General features: G+C 41.2%; 1 protein-coding gene across 2 annotated transcripts in view; it reads right to left on the bottom strand.

The window, feature by feature from the left end:
* The window catches only part of sdk1a (sidekick cell adhesion molecule 1a), a 261,546-nt gene that overhangs the window by 87,398 nt on the left and 151,030 nt on the right, over nt 1-23,118 (bottom strand). The window contains exons 6-9 of one of the 2 annotated variants that reach the window (XM_031289561.2): nt 20,234-20,260; nt 13,876-13,978; nt 8,610-8,785; nt 4,120-4,203 (exon numbers count right to left, since the gene is read on the bottom strand). In XM_031289561.2, the coding sequence (XP_031145421.1) occupies nt 4,120-4,203; nt 8,610-8,785; nt 13,876-13,978; nt 20,234-20,260 (390 nt within the window). The remainder of the gene's footprint in view (nt 1-4,119; nt 4,204-8,609; nt 8,786-13,875; nt 13,979-20,233; nt 20,261-23,118) is intronic. The other variant, XM_031289562.2, reaches the window with a different exon arrangement.

Below are 23,118 nucleotides of genomic sequence, written 5' to 3'. Positions count from 1 at the left end.
TAGAACAGAATAGGAAAATCAAATGTGGACTATTAAATATTAGATCTCTGTCATCGAAAGCATTATTGGTAAACGAATTGATATCAGATAACCACATTGATTTATTCTGCCTCACCGAAACCTGGCTGGGCCATGACGAATATGTTAGTTTAAACGAAGCCACTCCTCCCAGTCATAATAATACCCAAATTCCACGAGGCTCAGGCCGAGGAGGGGGAGTTGCAGCCATATTTGACTCGAGCCTGTTAATTAATCCTAAACCTAAACTAAATTATAACTCGTTTGAAAGCCTTGTTCTTAATCTTCAACACCCAACATGGAAAACAGTACAGCCAATTATATTCGTTGTTGTTTACCGAGCACCAGGTCCATATTCTGAGTTTTTATCTGAATTCTCAGAGTTTTTATCATGCGTAGTCCTTCAATCAGACAAAGTACTTATTGTAGGTGATTTTAATATCCATGTGGACATTGAGAGCAATAGCCTTAGTACTGCTTTCAATTCACTGCTAGATTCTATTGGTTTCAGTCAGAGGGTGCATAAGGCCACGCACTGTTTTAACCACACCCTCGACCTTGTGCTAGAATATGGCATCAAAATTGACGATTTAATAGTATTTCCGCAGAATCCTTTATTATCAGACCATTTTTTAATAACTTTCGAATTCCTACTACCAGACTATACGAAATTAAATAAAAGTTTCTACACTAGATGCTTATCTGACAGTGCTATAGCTAAATTTAAGGAAGCTATTCCAACAGCACTTAACTCAATGTCATGCCTTAATATAACAGAGGACTGTTATGTTAACTCTAGTCCCTCCCAACTTGATAACTTTGTAGACGCTGCTACGGCCTGCCTACGGACTACTTTAGACTCGGTTGCTCCTCTCAAAAAGAAGACGATGAAGCAAAGGAAACTAGCACCTTGGTATAACTCCCAAACTCGCAAATTAAAACAAATCTCACGAAAACTTGAAAGTAAATGGCGTTACACCAAACTGGAAGAATCTCGTGTGGATTGGCAAGATAGTCTAAAAAATTATAGGAGGGCCCTCAGAAATGCCAGATCAGACTATTACTCAACACTAATAGAAGAAAATAAGAACAACCCAAGGTTTCTTTTCAGCACTGTAGCCAGGCTGACAGATAGTCACAGCTCTATTGAGCCATCTATTCCTATAGCTCTGAGCAGTGATGACTTCATGACCTTTTTTAATGATAAAATTATAACAATTAGAGAAAAAATTCATCACCTTCTGCCCACAGCTTCCAACGACTCACCATTGGGCGCAGGAGGGCTAGAGAGAACGATAAGACCTGATACTTATTTAGACGGCTTTTATCCTTTAGACCTCCAACAATTAATGTTAAGGGTCTCTTCAGCTAAGCCAACTACCTGTCTCTTAGACCCCATTCCAACGAAGCTACTTAAAGAAGCACTACCCGTGGTCAACACCACATTACTAGATACGATCAATATGTCCTTATTAACGGGTCACGTACCGCAGTCTTTTAAAGTAGCTGTGATAAAACCTATTCTGAAAAAACCCACCCTCGACCCTGAGGTCTTAGCCAACTATAGACCTATATCTAACCTCCCGTTTCTCTCCAAAATCCTTGAGAAGGTAGTCGCTAATCAATTGTGTGACTTTCTGCATAGAAATAGTCTATTTGAAGACTTTCAGTCAGGATTTAGAATGCATCATAGCACAGAGACGGCACTGGTGAAAATCACTAACGACCTTCTAACTGCTGCTGACAAAGGACTTGTCTCCGTACTTGTCTTATTAGATCTTAGTGCTGCATTCGACACTATTGACCATACCATCCTCTTACAGAGACTGGAACATTTAGTTGGCATTAAAGGAATCGCACTAAGCTGGTTTAAGTCCTATTTTTCTGAGCGATCCCAATTTGTTAATATTAACGATAAACCATCCAAATACGCTAAAGTTAGCCATGGCGTTCCTCAAGGCTCAGTGCTTGGACCAATTCTATTCTCTTTATATATGCTTCCTCTAGGCAATATTATTAGGAAACACTCAATTAACTTTCACTGTTACGCAGACGACACCCAATTATATCTGTCAATCAAGCCAGACGAAAGCGGTCAGTTAGCTAAACTTCAAGCGTGCATTAAAGATATAAAATCCTGGATGACCCACAATTTTCTGATGTTGAACTCAAACAAAACGGAAGTTATTGTGCTGGGACCCAAGCACCACCGAACTTCATTATCTAAATATATAGCTACCCTAGATGGTATTGCCCTGGCCTCCAGCACTACTGTCAGAAATCTAGGAGTCATTTTTGACCAGGATCTATCCTTTAACGCCCACTTAAAACAAACCTCAAGAACAGCCTTTTTCCATCTTCGTAACATTGCCAAAATCAGGAACATCCTGTCTCAAAACGATGCTGAAAAACTAGTCCATGCATTCGTAACTTCCCGGCTGGACTACTGTAATTCTTTACTATCAGGCTGCTCAAATAAGTCCCTCAAGACCCTCCAGCTGATCCAGAATGCTGCAGCACGTGTTCTGACAAGAACTAACAAAAGAGATCACATTTCTCCTGTATTAGCTTCTCTGCATTGGCTTCCTGTAAAATCCAGGATTGAATTTAAAATCCTTCTCCTGACCTACAAAGCACTAAATGGTCAAGCACCATCATACATAGAAGAGCTTTTAGTACCTTATTGTCCCACTAGAGCACTGCGCTCCCAGAACTCAGAGCTACTTGTGGTTCCTAGAGTCTCTAAAAGTAGAATCGGAGCCAGAGCCTTCAGCTACCAGGCTCCTCTCCTGTGGAACCAGCTCCCAACTTGGGTTCGGGGGGCTGACACCGTCGCCACATTTAAGAATAAACTGAAAACCATCATCTTTGATAAAGCTTATAGTTAGGGAGTGAGGAGTTGCAGCATAGTAGAGTAGAGTAGAGGGAGGCAGGAAGTACAAGCCCGTTCCGGCAGGGGAGAGTACGAGCCCGGTCCAGGGCCCCTCTCTTTAGCCTGCCTCTCTTAGTTACGCTATTATAACTCTAGACTGCTGTGGGAAGCTCCTTCCAAGGACACAATGAGCCGCTCCCTCTTCTCTCTTTTCACTTGTCTCCTTTTGTGTGCATCTTAGTCCCAGAAATGCCTGTTACTAACCTAGCTCTGGGGAGTTTTCTCCCCGGAGTCCCTTTGCTTCTTCTTCACCCAGAACATCGCCTTGGAATTGGGTGGCACCTACACCGGGGTCCTGGGTGCAGCTGACGCTATGGACTTACTACACCCTGCTACGCTCTGCGTTTCCCCGCAGTGTCCGACTGCGTCCTGCCGCGTCCAACCGCGTCCACCCAGGCTGCTGTGCCACACTACACCCCGTAACGCCCTGCTGTGCCCTACTATGACATGAACTACTATGACTACCATTGTGATCACTGCTTCACTATCTTTATTATGACTATTATTGCCACCATTCACCACTCCCCCAACTGGTGCCGTCAGACACCGCCTACCAAGAGTCTGGGTCTGTCCGAGGTTTCTTCCTAACAAAAAAGGGAGTTTTTCCTTGCCACTGTCGCAATAGCTACTGCTAATGCTTGCTCTTGAGGCAACCACTGTAATAGTTGGGGCTTCGTAAAGTACAGAGTTTGGTCTAGACCTACTCTATCTGTAAAGTGTCTCGAGATATCTCTTGTTATGATTTGATACTATAAATAAAATTGAATTGAATTGAATTGAATACAATATTTCTGTATGTGTTACTATTCATCCACCACAGCTCAGCCTTGCAAGATACCCACTTGACATTACTTACTCAGACTGCTGAAGCCTTACATAAGGTTCGGCGGGATGTATTTTTACACAGAACGAGGACTGTGGATTTTGTCACCCATTTCTTTTACCGGAATCGCTTTAGTGACGGATCTCTTCACAGCCAGTATGGACAGAGGAAATTATAACCACGGCCAGTAACTCTTTCAATGTACATGTGAGCATGTAAGAATTGTTTTAAGACATACTTAGATATGTAAATATGCACACACACACACACACACACACACACACACACACACACACACACACACACACACACACACACACACACACACACACACACACACACACACCTGTAGCCAGGCAGGGGATATCTACATTCCTGTCGAGGTCAGCGTGGATCTTCCTCTTAGGTTTAGCAGTCAAAGAAGGTGGCTCTGCAGGGAAGAATGTTAGAACACAAAATGTAAAGAATTTAATAAGCAGCACATTCTGAATCAACATATGGATAAAATAACATCTCAAACTGAAAAAAAAGTAAGCACACCCCCTGCTGCTGTAAACACACTTGAACTACTACTAATAAGCTCTCAAAAAAGGCTTTGAACTTGTTCAATCATTAAATAGCTTTAAAAAAATCTTGAAATAGGAATTGAGGGGCAAGTTTCCCCTTGACAAGTATTTATTCGTTATAGTTTTTTTCCGATTGCTGAACGACAGTGGGCACAAATGGAGCTACATGGGCAAAACTCTAACTACAGTCTGCACAGCAGCAGATTGTGTGAACCAAACTCTAGTTCGTTTTTCATTGCTTCAGCACAGTTTTCAAAACTCTACACACATATCCCATGGCTTTAACCACAACCTGCACAACACTGTGGATTTACAGCACTTTGTTCAAATGCTAACACACTGCTGTCAAAACTGTTAACCACACATTCAAAACAGAATAGATTTCAGTCTGGTGCCTATCAAACACTGCTGATTGGAATTTTAGCTGAAAGCCTAAGCAGGTGTCTTGTTTTAGACTAGTTAGTGAACATATATGGTATTTATACAGAGAAAGCTCAGAAAGCCTTTTTTTGTATACAAACACCAAATAAGAATGAAACAATTATACATTGTACCGTTTGAGAGAAACAGGTAAAAGAGCAAAGATACCATTATGTCCAGGTCAGATGTCTGACGTTATGTACACAGCTATAAAAAAAAAGTGAACAACACTTTATCTTTACAATAGTAAAACTGTGTTCTTACTGTTTTCAGAAAGTAATGGAGGTGAAAGCAATAGAAACACCACATTCATTAGTATTTAGAGATGATGCAGACATCCAGTGTGATGAAGAAAACTTGCTGCATGATGCTTACCTTACGTAAAAATTGGTATATTATACAATCTATCTTTTCCTTAAATAAACTATTGCGTAGTGTCAAGTCACTCAAATTGTTCAAACTGTAAAGATGAGAAAGTTTGTAATTTCTGTATTGGTGTTTGATGCTAGTGTTTTTATTCTCAGTGTGTTCTGAGTGACGGTGTGTGTTATCTCAGTGAGGATTGTTCATAGTGTTTGGCTGCACTGAGCCTGTTTTGAGACGTGTGAAGTAGAGATGGTCCGATACCATTTTTTGCTTCCCGATACCGATTCTGATACCTGAACTTGTGTATCGGCCGATACCGAGTACCGATCCGATACCAATGTGTCATATATTTTATTATGTTTTAACAACTGTATACTACTATCCCTGTATGGATGTGATATGATTTCTATCTTTGTTGTTGGCCTGGCTCAGGTTAAATTCTTTGTGAAACATGAATGCCACAGAACTTTCTTTTATGATAATTATGTAGTTTGACAGTCAGTTATAACAGAAAAAGAACATAAATAAACTACTTTATCGTAGATTTTCTTTAGGGCTTTATTACGTGGTATCGGATCGGTGCATAAACTCCAGTACTTCCCGATACCGATACCAGCGTTTTAGGCAGTATCGGAGCTGATACCAATATCGGTATCGGAACATCTCTAGTGTGAAGGGTGTGTTGCTTGGAATGAGTTTTGCAGCTGATGTGAACTGTTTAGCTCAGGTGACTGTTGGTAGTGCAGACTGTAGTTAGAGTTTTACACATGGGGCTCCAGTTGTGCCCACTGTGGTTTAGCAATAAAAAAAAAATAGAGAAGAGACTTGAAATGGAAAACACGGCAAGGCTAAATAAAGAGGGATCCCCTCTTGGCCTTGAGTATCTTCAGTGTCATTGCAAGGCAGAATTTCTGTCTATATGTCTTGTGAAATGACTTCCACACACATTCACAGAAAAACTCATTCTTTGAGTTTCCCAAGGGAAACAATTCCCCTTTTAAACTACTTCATTTTGGTGCCAATACCGGCTCCCTCTAAACATCTTCACCAGTGTCGCTCTAAATGCTGAGAACAGCTGCGAGACAAAGCTTCCCTTGATTTGAATGTGAATGTATGCCTTTTGGTGTATTACTGTAATGGTACGTGTTATGAAATTGACCTACTCCTGGTATACACTCCGTTTCTTTCAAAAACATTTGTTAATATTTTACGAGCGATAATGACACAGAAAACCCACAGAGGGGGAGAAGAAGACAGACTGGCTAATTCATTTTCAGTCTGGTATCTCTGGGAAAGTGCCTCCACACAGTAGCAGCACCTGTTCACTGAAAAATGACTTTGAGGAAAACAAAATGGCCAGTGTACGCACTAAATAATGAATGTGTATACCGGTTGTCACAAAGATATAAGTCTTCACGAAGGAGGAGAAGACATTTTTATTAGAAGTTTAATTTCATTTTTTTTCTAAGGCTCCATACTTGTTTAATAATACCATATAACAGTAATGTTTTGACACCATGCTGTCATTTTAATGCTGTGGTACTTAAGAAAAAAAAGAGAATAAATCCCTTTCCTCCAGCGTTTCTCTATTTCTCCTTTGTAGCTTCACACAGTGGATGGGTAAACTGAGGTGGCAATGAAGTAAAAAAAAGACAAGGTTGATCCAGCTGTATGTGTGTGTGTGTGTGTGTGTGTGTGTGGACAGCTACACTGTAGACTTCCATGTTGCTGTTACATTTATTTTTCTTGACTTTGAAGTTTTTCACTACTTCGTGGTAACTTTTATACCCACACATACGCCCATCTCTTCTTCTCCCATCTTGTTGTGCATGGGATTCGGCACGATTTTTGACAAGGGAACGAGGTAGGCATGCAGTGAACAGAAGAACAGGAAAACAAGAGATGAATAACAGCCATGTGGCGTGACAACGATAACACAAATGCATTAATCGCCTTCAGTCAGGTGAGTGCAAGGACCTAGATGCAGTGTTTGGGTGGTTGGGTTTAAAGCTTTGGGATTCTTTGGATTCCCTGCTGTCTGTCTGCAAAAACAAAGATGGAGAACAACAACAGATATATTGTTGTTTGCACCAGTAGTCGTCTGTACAGTATACAACATGGGCACAGAGTGTCATAAATATTCCGATTAGTGGATCTGGGCAGAAAAGAAATGAAATTGAATAATGAATCCCTTCGTGGCCGTCTCTTTCTTTCACATAGACACATACACTATTCTGTTTAGGAATCCCTTTCATTGCATCAAGGTCTGTTGAGCCCATAGCAGAAAAAGGGTGGTGATGGCGCAGTGGATATGACACATGCCTTTGGTGTGGGAGACCCGGGTTCGATTCCCACTGTGATACATCAACCAATGTGTCCCTGAGCAAGACACTTAACCCATAGTTGCTCCAGAGGCGTGCAACCTCTGACATATATAGCTATATATATATAGCAATTGTAAGTCGCTTTGGATAAAAGCGTCAGCTAAATGACATGTAATGTAATGTAAAAAAAGAGGATCAGTACCAATGTATTCATCAGTCTCTACTCCTCTGATAAATATGAATGCATGCAGACTTTGTCCCTGCCAGGCAAGCCTTAACAGTCCTGTTGGCCTAATGAAGGAACATAATGTAGTGAGAGAGAGAGTACAAAAATTGGTGGTAGAAAGGAAGCGGGAGTACAGAAAGAGAATGAGTGGGATAAAAATATTCAGGCAGGTCTTTTCTGACTAGTGAGTATTCTGTAGGCGTGGGTAGTTTGTTCTCTATGTTAGGTGCTCCCTCACTCCGACAATCACAGCAGATCAAAAAGACGCTGACGAACTGGGGGAGAAAAGTTTCACTTCATCAATCACGCGCTCCCTGCCTGCGTGTATGATGTTTTCTATTTACACACACATATCGAGGACAGGAGTGGATTGTGACGAGAGCGCTCCTGTTTGAGTGCTTTCTGTGTTCTCTTATTGATTGGCGACTCCAGGGAACAAAACTAATTTAGCTGCTGGGCAAACAGACATGTGTGTCTGCGGTGCCATTTTGTGATTGTGTGTAAGCGTAGAGTACACACACGCATGTCATTTGTGAGCACGCGTGGACGAAATAGTGTCGACATGAATGTAACAGCTGTTTGTGACTGCAATGGGCAGTTTATTGGTGAATGTGGACAACAGATTCAGCTAGAGTAGTCCTGTAGTTGACAGTTACTGCCCGAGGTGTTCACAGTCATGCTTCTAGCAGAAAGTAGGAATAAATGGAGGAATAAACAGAATGAAACAGTGCCTGGAGCAAAAAATGTACAAGAAAAGACAAGAGTGAGGTTAAAATAGAAATTAATGGTACATGTTGAGGGAATTAGGCTTGATGGGTCAGGCCTACCCAGGATAATCATGGATAATCATGTTAGGCAGCATGTGTGTGTGTGTGTGTGTGTGTGTGTGTGTGTGTGTGTGTGAGTGAGTAAGGGACTGCCCTTTTTTTCTTACCCGTCACAGTGAGGTGTGCCCTTGCCTCCACAGGTTTGGCAGTGCTGTTGCTAAGCAACGCTTCACAAACATATAACCCTGTGTCCAAAGAGGTGGGGGCAGGAAGAGTGAGCCGACGCCCACTCGCCAGATGACGCCCATCACGTTTCCATGACACCACAAGGCTGTCAATCGGTCTGTGACAAGAGGAGAGGAGAGGAGAGGAGAAGAGAGGAGAAAAGAATAACAGGACCAGGGTGAATTGGAGAAAAAGAAAAAAAGAGTGACACAAGGCAATTACAACATATTAAATCCATCAGTTTATGTGTCAATGAGGCAGGAAATGAATGATGACAGTTTGTATATCAGAGCAGTCAGCTCTACTCAACATGGAGGATCTTTAGTCAGTTACTCTGGATGTTGGAGAAAGGAAAAGGGTTTTCATGTATAGTGAATATTTGTTTTGGACAGAGGTGTCAAAAGTATTCACATTCATTACTCAGGTAGAAGTACAGATACTAGGGTTTAAAAAGACTTCTGTAGAAGTTGAAGTATCAACTCAAGCTTTTTACTCAAGTAAAAGTGTAAAAGGTTTCAAAACTACTTAAAGTATAAAAGTAAAAGTAATGTAAGGGGGGAAAAATGCCATTAAGGACAAAAGCTTAGGCTGCGCCACAGGGGCCTATAGTGCACTACCCCACCTCCACAAAAAAAACATTTTTCTAAAGGCCATAATGACTATAATGTTATATTAAAATGTTAATGTTGAAACATTTGGGATGCACCTGTTTCAGCCGCATTTATGCCCACTGAAAATGAACACATTTTAGCGCAATGCAAATACATTAAAGAACCATATATGTGTACTACTGAGCATTAAGCATTACTACTGATATGATGACTAGTTGCCTATAAGTATTGTAATGGTGCAAAAAGTCAAACTTCAGAGCATTTTATCAGTAGCCTTTATTGGAATGTAAATGTACATCCAAGCTTAGCTGCAGGAATCTGTGAGGGCAACGGATGTAAGATAACAAAACTGGACAAGAAAATTGCCGGTGCTTGGTTGGTGTGTTTTTTTGAACGATGACAAGCCGGAATGAAAACAAGCCTAACTGAAATAGGAGTAACGAGGCTATTTTTAAAATGTAAGAAGTAGAAAATACAGATAATTGCGTGAAAATGTAAGGAGTAGAAGTAAAAAGTCTGCTGTAAAATAATTACTCCAGTAAAGTATAGATACTAGGGTTGTCAATCGATTAAAAAATGTAATCTAATTAATTACATACTCTGTGATTAATTAATCGAAATTAATCGCATACATAATTAACGGTGCCTGGACCGATACTTTTTAAGAAAGTAAAAAAAAACAAGAAAAAACAAGAAGGGTACTAAACAACAGTCGCCGACATTAAAGAAGGCTTGTTTATTGCTAAGGCCATATGGTCAAAATGAAATGATTTAATAATAATGTATAACAATAACAATAACTTATTTCACTAATAAATTGCTGTTGAATGACAAAAACAACCACCAGATGGGAAAAGGACATTTAACAATAACTTTGAATGCACCACGAGGCTGTAGTTTACCAGTTTCATTGAACGCACCGTCTGTGTTGTTTTTCCGACAACGGCAGTTGCAGATTGTTACATGTGTTGAATCATCTACAGTAAAACAAACTTAACACCGTTCAGCGTTAGCTGTCAGCATTTTAACCGTGTTTAATCCAGCTACTAGCTAGTGGTAGGCTAACGTTAGCTGCTGTCGAGTATAGTGTTAACTAGCGTCACGTGCAGCGGTGTTTGTGTTGCCTGTAACGTCTGTTTCAGAGCATCAGAGAGAAGTGCAGACATATCAGTGGCACCAGATTTCGGTAGCCAACCCTATTCAGGAAGAAGGTTTTTACAAGTAAATGTTCCAATCAATGATCCAGGCAGCACATTCTCGTCTCCCTCCTTCATTTTACAGTTGAATGGTGGCTAGAACGGCTCCGGGTCAAACGTCAATATGGAATGGATTAATCTGCGTTATTTTTTTAATTTTTTTTACTCCGATTAATTAATCGAAATTAACGCATTATTTTGACAGCCCTAATAGATACCCAAAATTTCAACTTAAGTAAGGTAAACTTGACACCTCTGGTTTTGGATAAACAACATCAAAACATAATTATTGTGTGTTTATGTGTGTAAGACAGCATTAATACAGCATTTAATCTATCTATGTACAGTTCTGTATTATGATGTGTTTTAATACAACATTTCAAATCTTATTAGCACTCTGTATTAAAATGTGTAACTGATTTACTAGCACAACAGCTAATTATGACATAAAACAATGCATAAAAAAGGCTAAGTATGAAATACAAGCCTCTGTCATATTGACATATTGAGCGATATCTTCATTAGTATAAAGATCATTAATGTCACATTATTTTGTATAGTGAACTATTATTAATAATTTTTTCCTAAATTCGTTGGCTTGTATTCCAATAGCAATCACTTTGACATTTTATCAGATGGCACTAGCAAAGGTCATATAGAAATGTGGAGGAGGTGAAGACAAGCCATTACAAGGTAATTCAGCCGTGATACTGTAAGGTAGAGGGTACATGTTCGGATATATGAAATAAATAAATAAATAATTGAAGACAGTAAAAACTATTCTACTTCTACTATTTTAAGAAGTCACAGAAACCTTAAGTTTTTCAAAGTAACTTGGATGTATTTGCAACCAAGTCCACTTAATATGCAGTCCAACTGTAAATAATATGTCAGACTCAAAATGTGTTTTGCCTTTTCTTTGGATACAGCTGAGAGAATGCTTCTTTCCTTCTTTCTTTTTTATCTCAGATGATACACGTTGAGGTGTAGACGAAGTTGGAATGGAAAAGTAATTAAACTTACGGCTGGGCTGATATGTCAAAATTGAATATGCTTACTCAGTGGCTCCTGTCCACAACAACAAAAATTCAAAATGTACCCAAAATCAGAAAAGTAGATGTTACCGCCCTTAATATACTGTAAGACCTACCGGCACAGCTTGTTTTCAATGAAACTCCTAATTATGTTAGCACTCTACCAGGGCTGCATTGGTGCATATGACTGATTAATGGTTAATGGATGTGGATAGCAGATGCTTTTAGACTTCAGCACTGCACTTGATTTCACTGATCATACTCTCCTTTCTCCCAAACATCAATTGAATAGTTTCTCTCTTTCAGTTTTTTTTCCAGGATACAGCATTATCTCTCTGGAGTGAGCATCTTTCAGTTGATTCTCTGATATAAGAAATAGTCCCTGTGGAGAGGGTTGTTTCTGACAGAAGAAATGCAGGAGACTCTGAGCTAATTTGTCTACAGTTGTAATACCAGTGGAGTAGGTTGCAAAGAACCAAATAAATAAGAGACTGGTCTGACCGAACTGTATTTCTCAGTGGTCAAGTGCTGGCCAAGTGTTGCTGAGAAATATTTAAAGGGACTTCAGCTCTCACAGATCAGAGCAGCACGTCTAGCCTTGATTAAATAACCCAATCCAACAAAAACCTTAAACAAACAGAATGCAGTGAAACTCAATACAGCATGCTGAGCAAGTAGAGCTTTGAACATCACCTGTTGGGATCTGACGATTCAGGCTAGCAGTGCCTTTATCTGGTCAAAGCAGCCTCAGCCACACTTATCTTTTCAATTAATGTTGAACAAGATATTGATAATGTTCTCTTTGGGTGTATACTAGGACGTAACTGTGGCTACCCAAAATGCAGTTTTCCAAACTACGCCTTCTTTCTCCATCCTCTGGCATCAGAATCAGTGAATTCTGTGTTTGATACAGAAAACACTGGCAAGTACCGCAGAAGTTATATATAGCTACTGTATACTGTACTCATGCCACCCCTAGTCTACTACATAAAAATAAGGTCGAAAACTGGTGTAAAGCAGGGCTATTCAATAACAAATTCAGATGGGACAGATTTTACGAAATGTAGATGGCGTTGGCGAAGTCTGTTTGTTATGTCTGCTTGTGTGTGCGTGTCTGCTTGTCTCTATGGCTTAGACACAACTGACAAATATGTGGAATAAGTATGTAATTTAAATAACACAATCACAAAAAGCAGTGATACTAGGCAGTCCCTCCAGAAAAACGTGATTATGCGATCATAGTTGCATAATCGATTAAATGCATAATCAGCATTTTTTTTTAAATACGCCGCACTTTTGCCGCATAAATTGCTGATTTCCGCGCAAAATATGCGGGACTTGCATGATTTCATAATACCCGCATTTTCGTTGCAAAAAAGTCACATATATCTTAGCAGAAAGTTGAAAGATTTTGCTTTTACGTCACACAAGAGCAGCCATTTTCCCCTGTTGCCATGGGAACATTATGAAGTGACGTAATTACGCGACGTGAACATCATCGAAAAGCTGCAAACCCCGCAATGAAGCCATGATGAAACCTCAGTTTTTGCAAGTTCCTGCAATTTTTGCAAGTTCCCGCAATTTCATCGCATAAAATTGCATAAATATCCTGCATATTTCATCGCAAGAAAACATGCCGCATAATCAAAGATTTTTGCCCGCAACAATCACAAAAAAACTCAATCTCACGCATTTTTCTGGAAGGACTGACTAGGCTATTTCTAAGAAATATAATGAATGGGCAGACGCAGACACAGACAGAAGGGGCACGCAGAAGGGCCTGGAAGTGCTCACTGTTTCCTTTCGGCAACCATGTTAACCAATTAGGCTGTTCAGACAAATAAACAGGAAGCGCCGCAGCATGGAGCTGATTCTGCTGGGCCACTCGCTGGTTGCTTCTGGGCCTATGTGTATAGGCCGGGTGTAAAGTGTTCCTTTTGTCTTGAGAGAGAGGAATAAAAGGACACACTACAGGCTGTGTTCAAAACAAATAATGCATTGTTTTACATAAAGCACACATAAGGCAGTGCTCAGTTGCCGGCCACTGTTTATCTACGAGATGAGCGGAAACTGATTTCGGCTCAATTTCTGCTAACTCTTGAACTGAAGTATGTGTTGTTGCTCTGAAAAACATCTCTAGAGTCAGACTAGACTGCAGCCCCTGTGTTTGTATTTGTGTGTTTGTTTGTGTGTGTGTGTGTGTTTGTCTATACACTAATACCGGGGCGAGAGACTTGCTGAGCTACAAGTTTACGTTGTGTCCCCTAATTGCCTTGGAAGAAAACAGTGCCGTCTAGCAAGAGAGGAATTGTTTGCTCTTGTGTGTGTGTGTGTGTGTGTGTGTCTGTGCACATCAAATACAATTACCTGGCGTTAGCAATGCACTCCAGTGTCGCCTCACTTCCTGCCACCACTGTTGTGTCTTTAGGTCCGATCACAATTGCCGGAGCCACAAGTTCTGATTCAGGATCTGTGACAGAGAGAGAAGATATGAGAGGCAGTTGAAGACTCACTCTACGACACACTTTTACACATGCACAATCACACTCTTATACTCACCATGATACTTTTTCCATCACACACACACACACACACACACACACACACACACACACACACATATATACGAGCACCATGTGTCCTTTGTTTTATTTTATCTAACGCTGGGCAGACACTGTATACATTTAGCCTTTTAACTTTAATTACTTTAATAACTTTAATTTTAAACTCCAAATTGGTCTTAAGACGGATTTTCAATGATCTGTTGGACAATCAGAAACTTTACTTGTTGTTTACTTGTACTTTAATTGTTGCCTGGTTGTTTCGGCATCCGATTCCCGAAATGGCAGCTATCAAATGATCCGTTATAAACTGTAGCGTAACATTGTAGTAACATTTTAAATGTTTTGGCTAACTGTAGTCTTGACTGAGACTGTTATGATACTGACCAAAATGTCTGAATCTTACAGCCATCTGTGGGCCAATATTCTTCTTTCTTTTCTTATTTTCCGTTCAAAGTAGATTTTACAAAGCAACACTACACTAGCTTTTCTTTCTTTTGTCAACCTTTTTGAGGATGAGGTAATCTCGATTATATTACATTACATTACACGTCATTTAGCTGACGCTTTTATCCAAAGCGACTTAAAATTGCTATATATATCAGAGGCCGCACGCCTCTGGAGCAACTAGGGGTTAAGTGTCTTGCTCAGGGACACATTGGAACCCAGATCTCCCAAACCAAAGGCATGTATCATATCCACTGCACCATCACCACCCAAACTAAATAAAACTATATTTGATTTGTCAAGACAAAACCACATTGGAACCAGTTGATTAAACCATGCAGTGTGAGAATAGAAGCTGTACCGTTTGGCTGTGCAGAAAGAGTGATTAAATTATGCCCAACATACAAGATAATAAAATGAACACACACACACAAATATGCTCAATAAAACTATACATCAGAGAGAATGATAGTATATTGTATGTATGGGGATTAGAACAAAGTGGGAAAGAATTATAGAATATGAAATAATGACTGTATATGAGAGGATAATAGTAAGTGACTGACAGTGTATAAGAGAGGATGACATTAAGTGTGATTGAGTGACAGAGTCTGACTGAAACAAAAGAGAGTTCGAATGAAACTCTACATTTATTTCCACTACTTCTAACACAAACACACACATACACACACACACACACACACACACACACACCATAATTCTCACTTATAAACAATATCACTCTTTGTCAAACACGCCAATGTTCTGTCTGAAACACATTACCAAACAGTGTATAATGATGTATTGAGTCAGTATGATGGTGTGAATAACAGTGATAGTGTTTAGAGTATAGTAGTTTAAGTATGTGAAGAATGATTTATGGCCTGAAAGGAGTATGGTGTTGCGTGTGCAGAATTGTGATTGTGTGTGTGAGAGTATGATTTATGGTGAGAATGGCCTCTTATAAGAAAAGGACACACTAGGATTGTTATCAGTTTGAAATGTGTAACATCTGCTCAGCAAAATAATACAAAAACAGTGGAATGGGCCAATGGGCCTTTGTATTACTGTTATGGTTATGTGTATGAACATCATTGGATCCACTGCATAACCGATGAATAAGGGAGGAGTAGGGACTACAAATGAACAGGCTAGGTCTGATAGGGGTTGGTGGTGGGGATGTTTGGGGTGTAAGGAAGGGGGGAATGGAAGAAAGGCAGGGGGAGGCGAGGAGCAGCTTTGATCTCCCCCCTTTGAAGGGAAAGAGGAAAAGGTGGTAATTAACTCGCTGTTCTTTATTCCTTCTTCTCATTCTCTCCCTCTGCTTCTTTTTTTTTAACCGGAGAGAAAGAGCTGAAAAGTCATATCTCACTGTCACATGGAAAAAGACATGCAGGAACATGAAGCCAGGCAAATGATAGCACGCACACACACACACACACACACACACGCGCACACACACACACACACACACACACACACACACACACACACACGCACACACACACACACACACACACACACACACACACACACACACACACACATACCCACTCTACTGTCTTGACACCAACACTCACTGACGCTTTAACTCATGGTAGAGGTTGAGTCATTACAGTAATGGGGAAGATAAGTGAAATGACACAGAAAGAATAGATGGGAAGTAATAATGGATCACTCTTAGTTTCTCCCTAACACACACACACACACACACACACACACACACACACACACACACACCAATTAAAATCTATTGTGCACAGAGCAACATCTTGTACAATGTGTGTTACAATTTGAAAGGTTTGGCGTCACAGAAGTACAGATGGGTAGCAGTGGAGAGTGGGTGGAAGATAGAAAGAGACAGAGGGATGGTGGACAGGCAGGGGTAGACGTAGAGAGAGCAAGAGGAGAGTGTCCATTAGCTGTCCACTGTAGGAAGCAGAGGTCAGGCAGGGAGTAGTAGTCTTAACAGGCAGCAGCAACTGCCGGTAATAAGCACAAAGGGGTGTGAACCCAACCTGTTAACTTGGGCCTTGAGTCTGATGGGGGCAGACAGTCAAATCAGAACATGGGAGAACAAGGAGGGAAAAAAAGGGGCTCAGAGGAGAGAGATAGAGTGTATATGTAGATGGGGGACTGTGCAGATGGTCTTCTTCTTCCTGGCGTGACAGACATGATGGTAGAAGTAGAGGGGAAAGCCATATGCCATACGGTTGTGTGATCTGCGCTCTTCTTTTTTCTCTGTCAGCATGTCTAACATCCTCTTTCTCTGGGGAAATCTCTATCATCATCTCGCCTGTATCTCTCATTCCCTACTGCCTATCTTCCCTCCTTTATTCCCTATCATCCTCTTATCTCGTCCTTTTTGTTGTTTAAACAGGGATTATTAACTGAATCTTCTTCAACCTAAACAAGGATACATATTTAAACCGGCAGACAGTGTTACAATTGTGTGTATGTGTGTGTGTGTGTGTGTGTGCGCAAGCTGTGGCAGCTAAAAGGCTCCCTATAAAGATTCTACAAAGAGAGTCCAGAAGTTTAATCTAACTCTATTGGATTCCTCATTTAGCAAATGAGAAACACCATGTGGCAGCGAGAGGGAGAGTAGGAGTGATGGAGGGCAGAAAAAAAATGCAGGGTTGTAGTATATCGAAGCAATATCAGAACAACAACTTGAGGCTAAAAAGCTTCATTAAAGAAAGAGGGATTATGAAAAAAAAGGAGAGCTGCTAAAGCAGTTAAAAAGATTAAATCAAAATAGATGAGGATAGGAGGGAAAGCGTACATTCTGTGGGTCTGCATGTGTGCTCATGGATGTGAGTATGATTTAGCACCAGAATGGCATTGACGCATTTCAACATTACAATGCTCTCGTCAGTGTAATCATTGCTGATTGAAAAGTGTTGCTGAGGTGACACAGCTGTGTGACAGAGTGTGTGTGAGAGTTTTGTGTGTGTCTGTGCACGGTATTCAGATTGATACCAAAAAATCCAAATCAAATCAAGGATGGGAATGATAAAAAACGGGGCTGGTTAAAAGGATTGGCGGAGCTTTAGGGCAGAAAAGAGATAGAGATGGATAAATACAGAGCGAGAGAGATAGACCGAGACAGAGATGAAAGGCTATTCCATCCACAGATTACAATGTAATCCCTCTTCGAATGGATTCTCTCAGATTACAGCTTGTTCTCCTATTAAATCTGTCAGTCACTCCACATTCCCTATTGTGTCAGTGAGTCGGGGTGTGTGTGTGTGTGTGTATGATTCTTTTATGGCTGTAGATCTGTGTGTTTTAAGCCTTCCAAACTAACCTTCGCAGAGACCTAGAGAGCAGAGGGACTGGCTCAGGGGGGTGAACACGCGCGCACACACACACACACACACACACACACACCCACACACACAAACAGGAGGAGGCTGGAGTTAGCTGACTGTGTATTAATAGAGTTGTCAGATACTGTATGTGTCTGCGGGGTTCACAGCCAACTAACACATATCACACTGAGACCGCATTCAACAGAGAGAGAAAGAGTTTGAGGGAAAGAAAGAAGGCAATATTTTAAAAGAGAAAGCAGAGATAAGTTAAGAAAGTTGGAAAGGATGGACACTGGAAATTAGAGGTTAAAGAAAATGGAGAGCTTTCAAAAATATTTCAAAGAGTTTTTTGGAGGGTATACCAAAAATAAATGGAGAGGAGAAGGTGATCATTTGCTGATCTCTCATGAGAATACTGCCTGTAATACTGTGTGTGAGAGTGGGGTGAGTGTTTGTGCGTTTCACTGCGCTCATTAATGCTGCATGCTGACAGCTAAGTGTCATCGTCTGACTAGACTTGCCTTAGAATGGCAATATAAAAACACAAGCCAAGACATGCCACACACACACACACACACACACACATAAAGCCACACCACACCAAGAGTAGAAGATCCAAGCCCCAAGGGGAGACAGACACAGACAATGGGAAGCAGTGAGAGGACCGAGAAAGATGCCCAATTTTAAATATTCATCTCTTCCTTCAGCTGCCAAACCCTCTATCTATCTCTGTCATCCCGCCCCCCCAAGTGATTGAGGGAGAAGATGGTAAGATGGGAATGAGAGAGAGGAAGAAGAAACAAGAAACATGTAGGAGTAATAGAGAGGCAGGGCAGGAGTTAAGCTCTCAAGAGTGCTCAATGATTATTTGATTCATTTTGAGTATTATATTAGTTGCAGTTTGGCTGCTTGACAAAACCCACAATGACATAATGAGGTAACATTTCATCACCACTATACCGAATTAAGGGCATGTGCAATTGCTTCATGCCTGCAAAAAAATTTTTGGTACAGTGAGGAAAACTAAAATAAAATATTTTTGCCCCATTCATTCTGAAAATAATCAGCAATCAACAATAATTGATGGGAATAATTCTTCCAGAATAAATTAAGGCAACAAACATTCACACATGATTACTGTAGTACTCTAAAAGGAGAAAAAGGCAATATGTCAATATTTCACAAATGTTATAATAACAGTATGTACCCATGAAGGAACATTATAGTGGTGCTCAAGCACTCTGTGTTCTCTGTGACTCAGGCAGAGAGAAACACTATTGGGCATTGGCAAGTGCTTTGGCGCAGTCTGTCTCGGCAGCGAGAGGCTGCTTGAATGCCGTGAAGAGAAACACTGGCACCTCAGTGTGTTTTAGCCAAGCTCAGGAGGCGCTGTAGGGAAAATGAGTTAGCATGTCTGATGTAGCAGACAAAACGTTGCCCAAAGAAGCGAAAAAGCAAAGCTTGCGAGTTAGTTCAGACTTGACTTGAGTCAGCCACCGCACTAACATGGTATACTCTTCTCACTGCAATATCCTACACACTCGTCGGTGCTCACTCTTATGCTCACCTGAAAACAATGCTGACCTGACACCAGTACCGCTGCTGTTCATATAGCATCTGAAAAGCCCAACCTCCACTCCAGCTTCCACCTATTGTGGCTCTGAGTTAACATTCCCCTAGGTAGAAAGCTGTTGTTGTCACTCCCCACTCCCTGTTGTGCTGAGCTAAGTGTTTCCTTGTGGGGAGTGACGAGGTCAGAGCCTAGACGCCAAATATCAACACTGACTTAATAATCCATCCATCCATCCATCCACATGAGTTGGCTGACTGAATTTAGATTGAACAATGTCAAGCCTCAGGTTTTGTCTGATGTAGTCCTTGTCCAGTGTTGCTATAAATTACAGGGAAAACAAAATACTTCAGTTCGCCTCACCACGATGATGCCAGCTAGGTATAGACAACTGACACACGACCAAAGCTATCCCTGTAGAACTTTTAAAGGCCATGATGAACCAAAAGAAGTTGTATACTAAACTAGATATTGTGTGCTGAATGGATCATGACAAATATCAGATTATTTTACAATAATACCAATAGATGAAGACCTACAGCAGGCTCACCTAGAGGTTAGAGGTGTGCTGCTGTATGGCTTTCTTACTGTATTGGCCCTGAGGCAGAAACCGTGAAACTACACCGGTTGAAAATCTTTTTCAGCATGTACTCACCACTACTGCCAATGTGACCTGCAGCAAAGCATTTAGCTGAACAACCCTTAGCTCTGACATTCTGGTGGGAGCGAAGGGCCACAGCAATAATATTTGTCTTTGTTTATATACAGAGAGAAAGAAGGAGCCAGAGTAGAAAGAGCGGGGAAGATAATGTAAATGTAAATGGGTTCTTTACCTGTTGACCCTCGGTTCTTCTTGCCAACTGTCCATCAGCCAGAGAAAATGAGATGAAAAGAAGTGGGACAAAAGGAGAGATAAGAAGTGGGGGAAAGAGGAGAACAGGCAAGATATAATTTAGATTTCAAGTGTGGTGCAGCAAAATGACACATTTGGAAAATACACATTAAAAAATTGCAAAAAAGATAATATAGGCTTTCACAAATCAGCAGCTTTAAGGCGTCTCAGAAGTGAGTAGGCCCACAGCAAAAGGAGACTCACTCTGAGAAAGAAGGAAAAAACAAAAACAGACAGAGAGCAAGATATGGATGAGAGGGAGGAAGGGCAGAAAGAACGGCATGTTATCATGGAGTCCAGAGGAAGACAAGCTGTTTGCAGCCCATCCATCAACTGCCAGCTACCAAATTTTGTCTCTCTCATTCACTCTTTTCTTCTCCCCCTCTATCTCCCCCCTCTGTCCTTCTCCTTGTATTTGTCATAAGGCTGGGGGTAGCAAAGCTGTAGGCTTCGAGAAAATGATGGCATTGACATTCTACTGGCAGAAAACTACATTCACCATTCATCTATCAATACACTACCCCTCCACAATCCTATTCAGACACTCACTCAACTCTTGAATACTGGGAGTGTGTATGTGTATGTATATGTGTGTTGATGTTAGTGTGTGTGGTGAAATATGTGCGTCAAGGCCTTAATTTAGATTCTGATGTATCACATCAGCGCAAACTTCGTTTAGCCTATGCAATGGACACACGCACGCACACACGCAAAGACACACACACACACACACACACACACACACACACACACACACACACACAAATGCCCACTGACACACAAACAGAAACACGATGGCTTTGGTCTGGGAGGGAGGGGGGGGCGGCATACATTTCTACGTGTGTATTCAAATTATGTCATACTGAGTCATCTTCAGTTTCAAACGGGAACAGAGAAACAATGGGGACATCAGGGGACAACAGAGTGAGCGTGAGCTAGTAGTGTGTGTGTCTGTGTGTGTGTGTGTGTGTGTTCACAACACAACAAAGCATCTGACGTTCACAGAGCTAAATCCACTAAACACATTTTCCAGCAACTTTCACTTCCCTCATTGCAATGCATTGGACCATATGTTGTCTTAATCAATGTGTTTATTGATGTGCATTTCACTGCAGAGATAACTACTGTGGTGCAGGTGAATGATGCTTTCCAGATCCAACACTTAACCCTGTACTCATATTAAAAAAGGCTACTTCTCAGTATCGTGGTTGATATTAATGTGATGTGTTTAAATACAGTTTGAGGTGATTGAAAATATTAGTATGTGCCTAAGTGTGTCTCGGCCTTGAGTATGATTTGTATTCATGAATTCACTATTGTGTATTCAGCTGCCTGAAGGACCTACAAATAAGCAGGTCACCATGTCCTCTGTATGTGCTTGCCACGGTGTGTGTGTGTGTGTGTGTGTGTGTGTGTGTATGTGTGTATGCACTATTGGTTGTCTATGGGTTTGTGTACAAGCAGGAATAAGTACAGCATTTGTGTGTTGTGTCTGCTATTCAATGCAACAATCCTGTGTGCCGTACCTCTCCTTTCAGGTGTGTAAAGGCTGCTGCTGCTATGTGTGTCATATCTTATTGTGTTACCTTCCCAGCTGACCTGTGCAGATGCTGCCCCTTTAGTCCCCAGCTGTGGGTCACCTATTTGCTGCAGCACTCCCAAACGCTCCATGACTCCCTCTTCCTCCCTCCCTCTCGACACACAAACAGCCCCACCGGGCCTACCTTCCTTTCTTTCCATCTACATACAACCAGACACCCCTTTGCCCTTGGTGACAATCTATTCTCCTGCTCAGCCTCGCTTCGTTCTCCCCATCCACCCACATTGGCATCCACTGTCACACTTCCCCAAGCAAAAGGATACTTTTTTTAGCCTCTCTCTCTCTCTCTCTCTCTCTCTCTCTCTCTCTCTCTCTCTCTGTTGTTTTAAACCCAGAGTTCAACCTCAAAACCCTTACCATTCCAATTTACCCTGTCAATCTCACTCTCCCTGCACTCTGTTCCTGTTTCGTGGTCTAAAACACACACACGCATGCACGCACACACCTATTTGAAATTCATATACAGTAAATGGCTATACAAAAGAAACACTCCAAATTCCAACACTGACATTCACGGAAAGAAACACAAGGATGCATAGACCCCATCTACACACACACACACACACACACACACACACACACACAGCTGTGTCCGGTAAAATAATAAGCTGGCTGGAGTGTTGACCTCAGACCTCGGAGAAATTCCTGAAGGACCCAGATGGTAAAATTTCATAGTCCGTATGCTTCCTCTCCTTATACCCAGTAGTCTGTCTCACATTGTAAATCTGACCAGAATTGAGGAGAGTTTTCATTTATACACAGCATAAAAACAGCAGTGAGCAGGTTTACATATTAAAACTTAGTTTTCACACAAGCCTACACTTTGCTCTCCCGAATCCTGTCTTTTGCTCAGATTCTCCTTCCCTCCATAAATGTGGACTCTGGGAAGGTTTCATCTTCCCGCTGTCTGTCTGTACCAAAACACTAGCATCAGTTGACCTTTCCAATTTACCATGTCAATCATGCCCCCACACACACAAACACACACAGGCAGCTGGTATGCACAGCACAGTCTCCCATACACATACAGGTAAACGCTGGTGTCAATCATCCTTGGGATTTGGAATCCCAAATGTCACCAGGTTTTGACATTCTTGGCTCACTGTGTGAAAGAAAAAAAAGTTTAGCTTATCCCTGCCATTCTTCCTCCTCTTCCTTTTTCTCTCCATACAGACTTTAGGTTTATTTGTGCCCAAACAGAATGCCTGCACTTAAATGCGCACTTG

The sequence above is a fragment of the Sander lucioperca genome, chromosome 4 (assembly GCF_008315115.2).
Source record: "Sander lucioperca isolate FBNREF2018 chromosome 4, SLUC_FBN_1.2, whole genome shotgun sequence".
In the NCBI taxonomy this organism is placed as follows: domain Eukaryota; kingdom Metazoa; phylum Chordata; class Actinopteri; order Perciformes; family Percidae; genus Sander; species Sander lucioperca.
The sequence above is the reverse complement of the archived record's forward strand: the minus strand, read 5'-3'. Positions and strand labels throughout refer to the sequence as shown.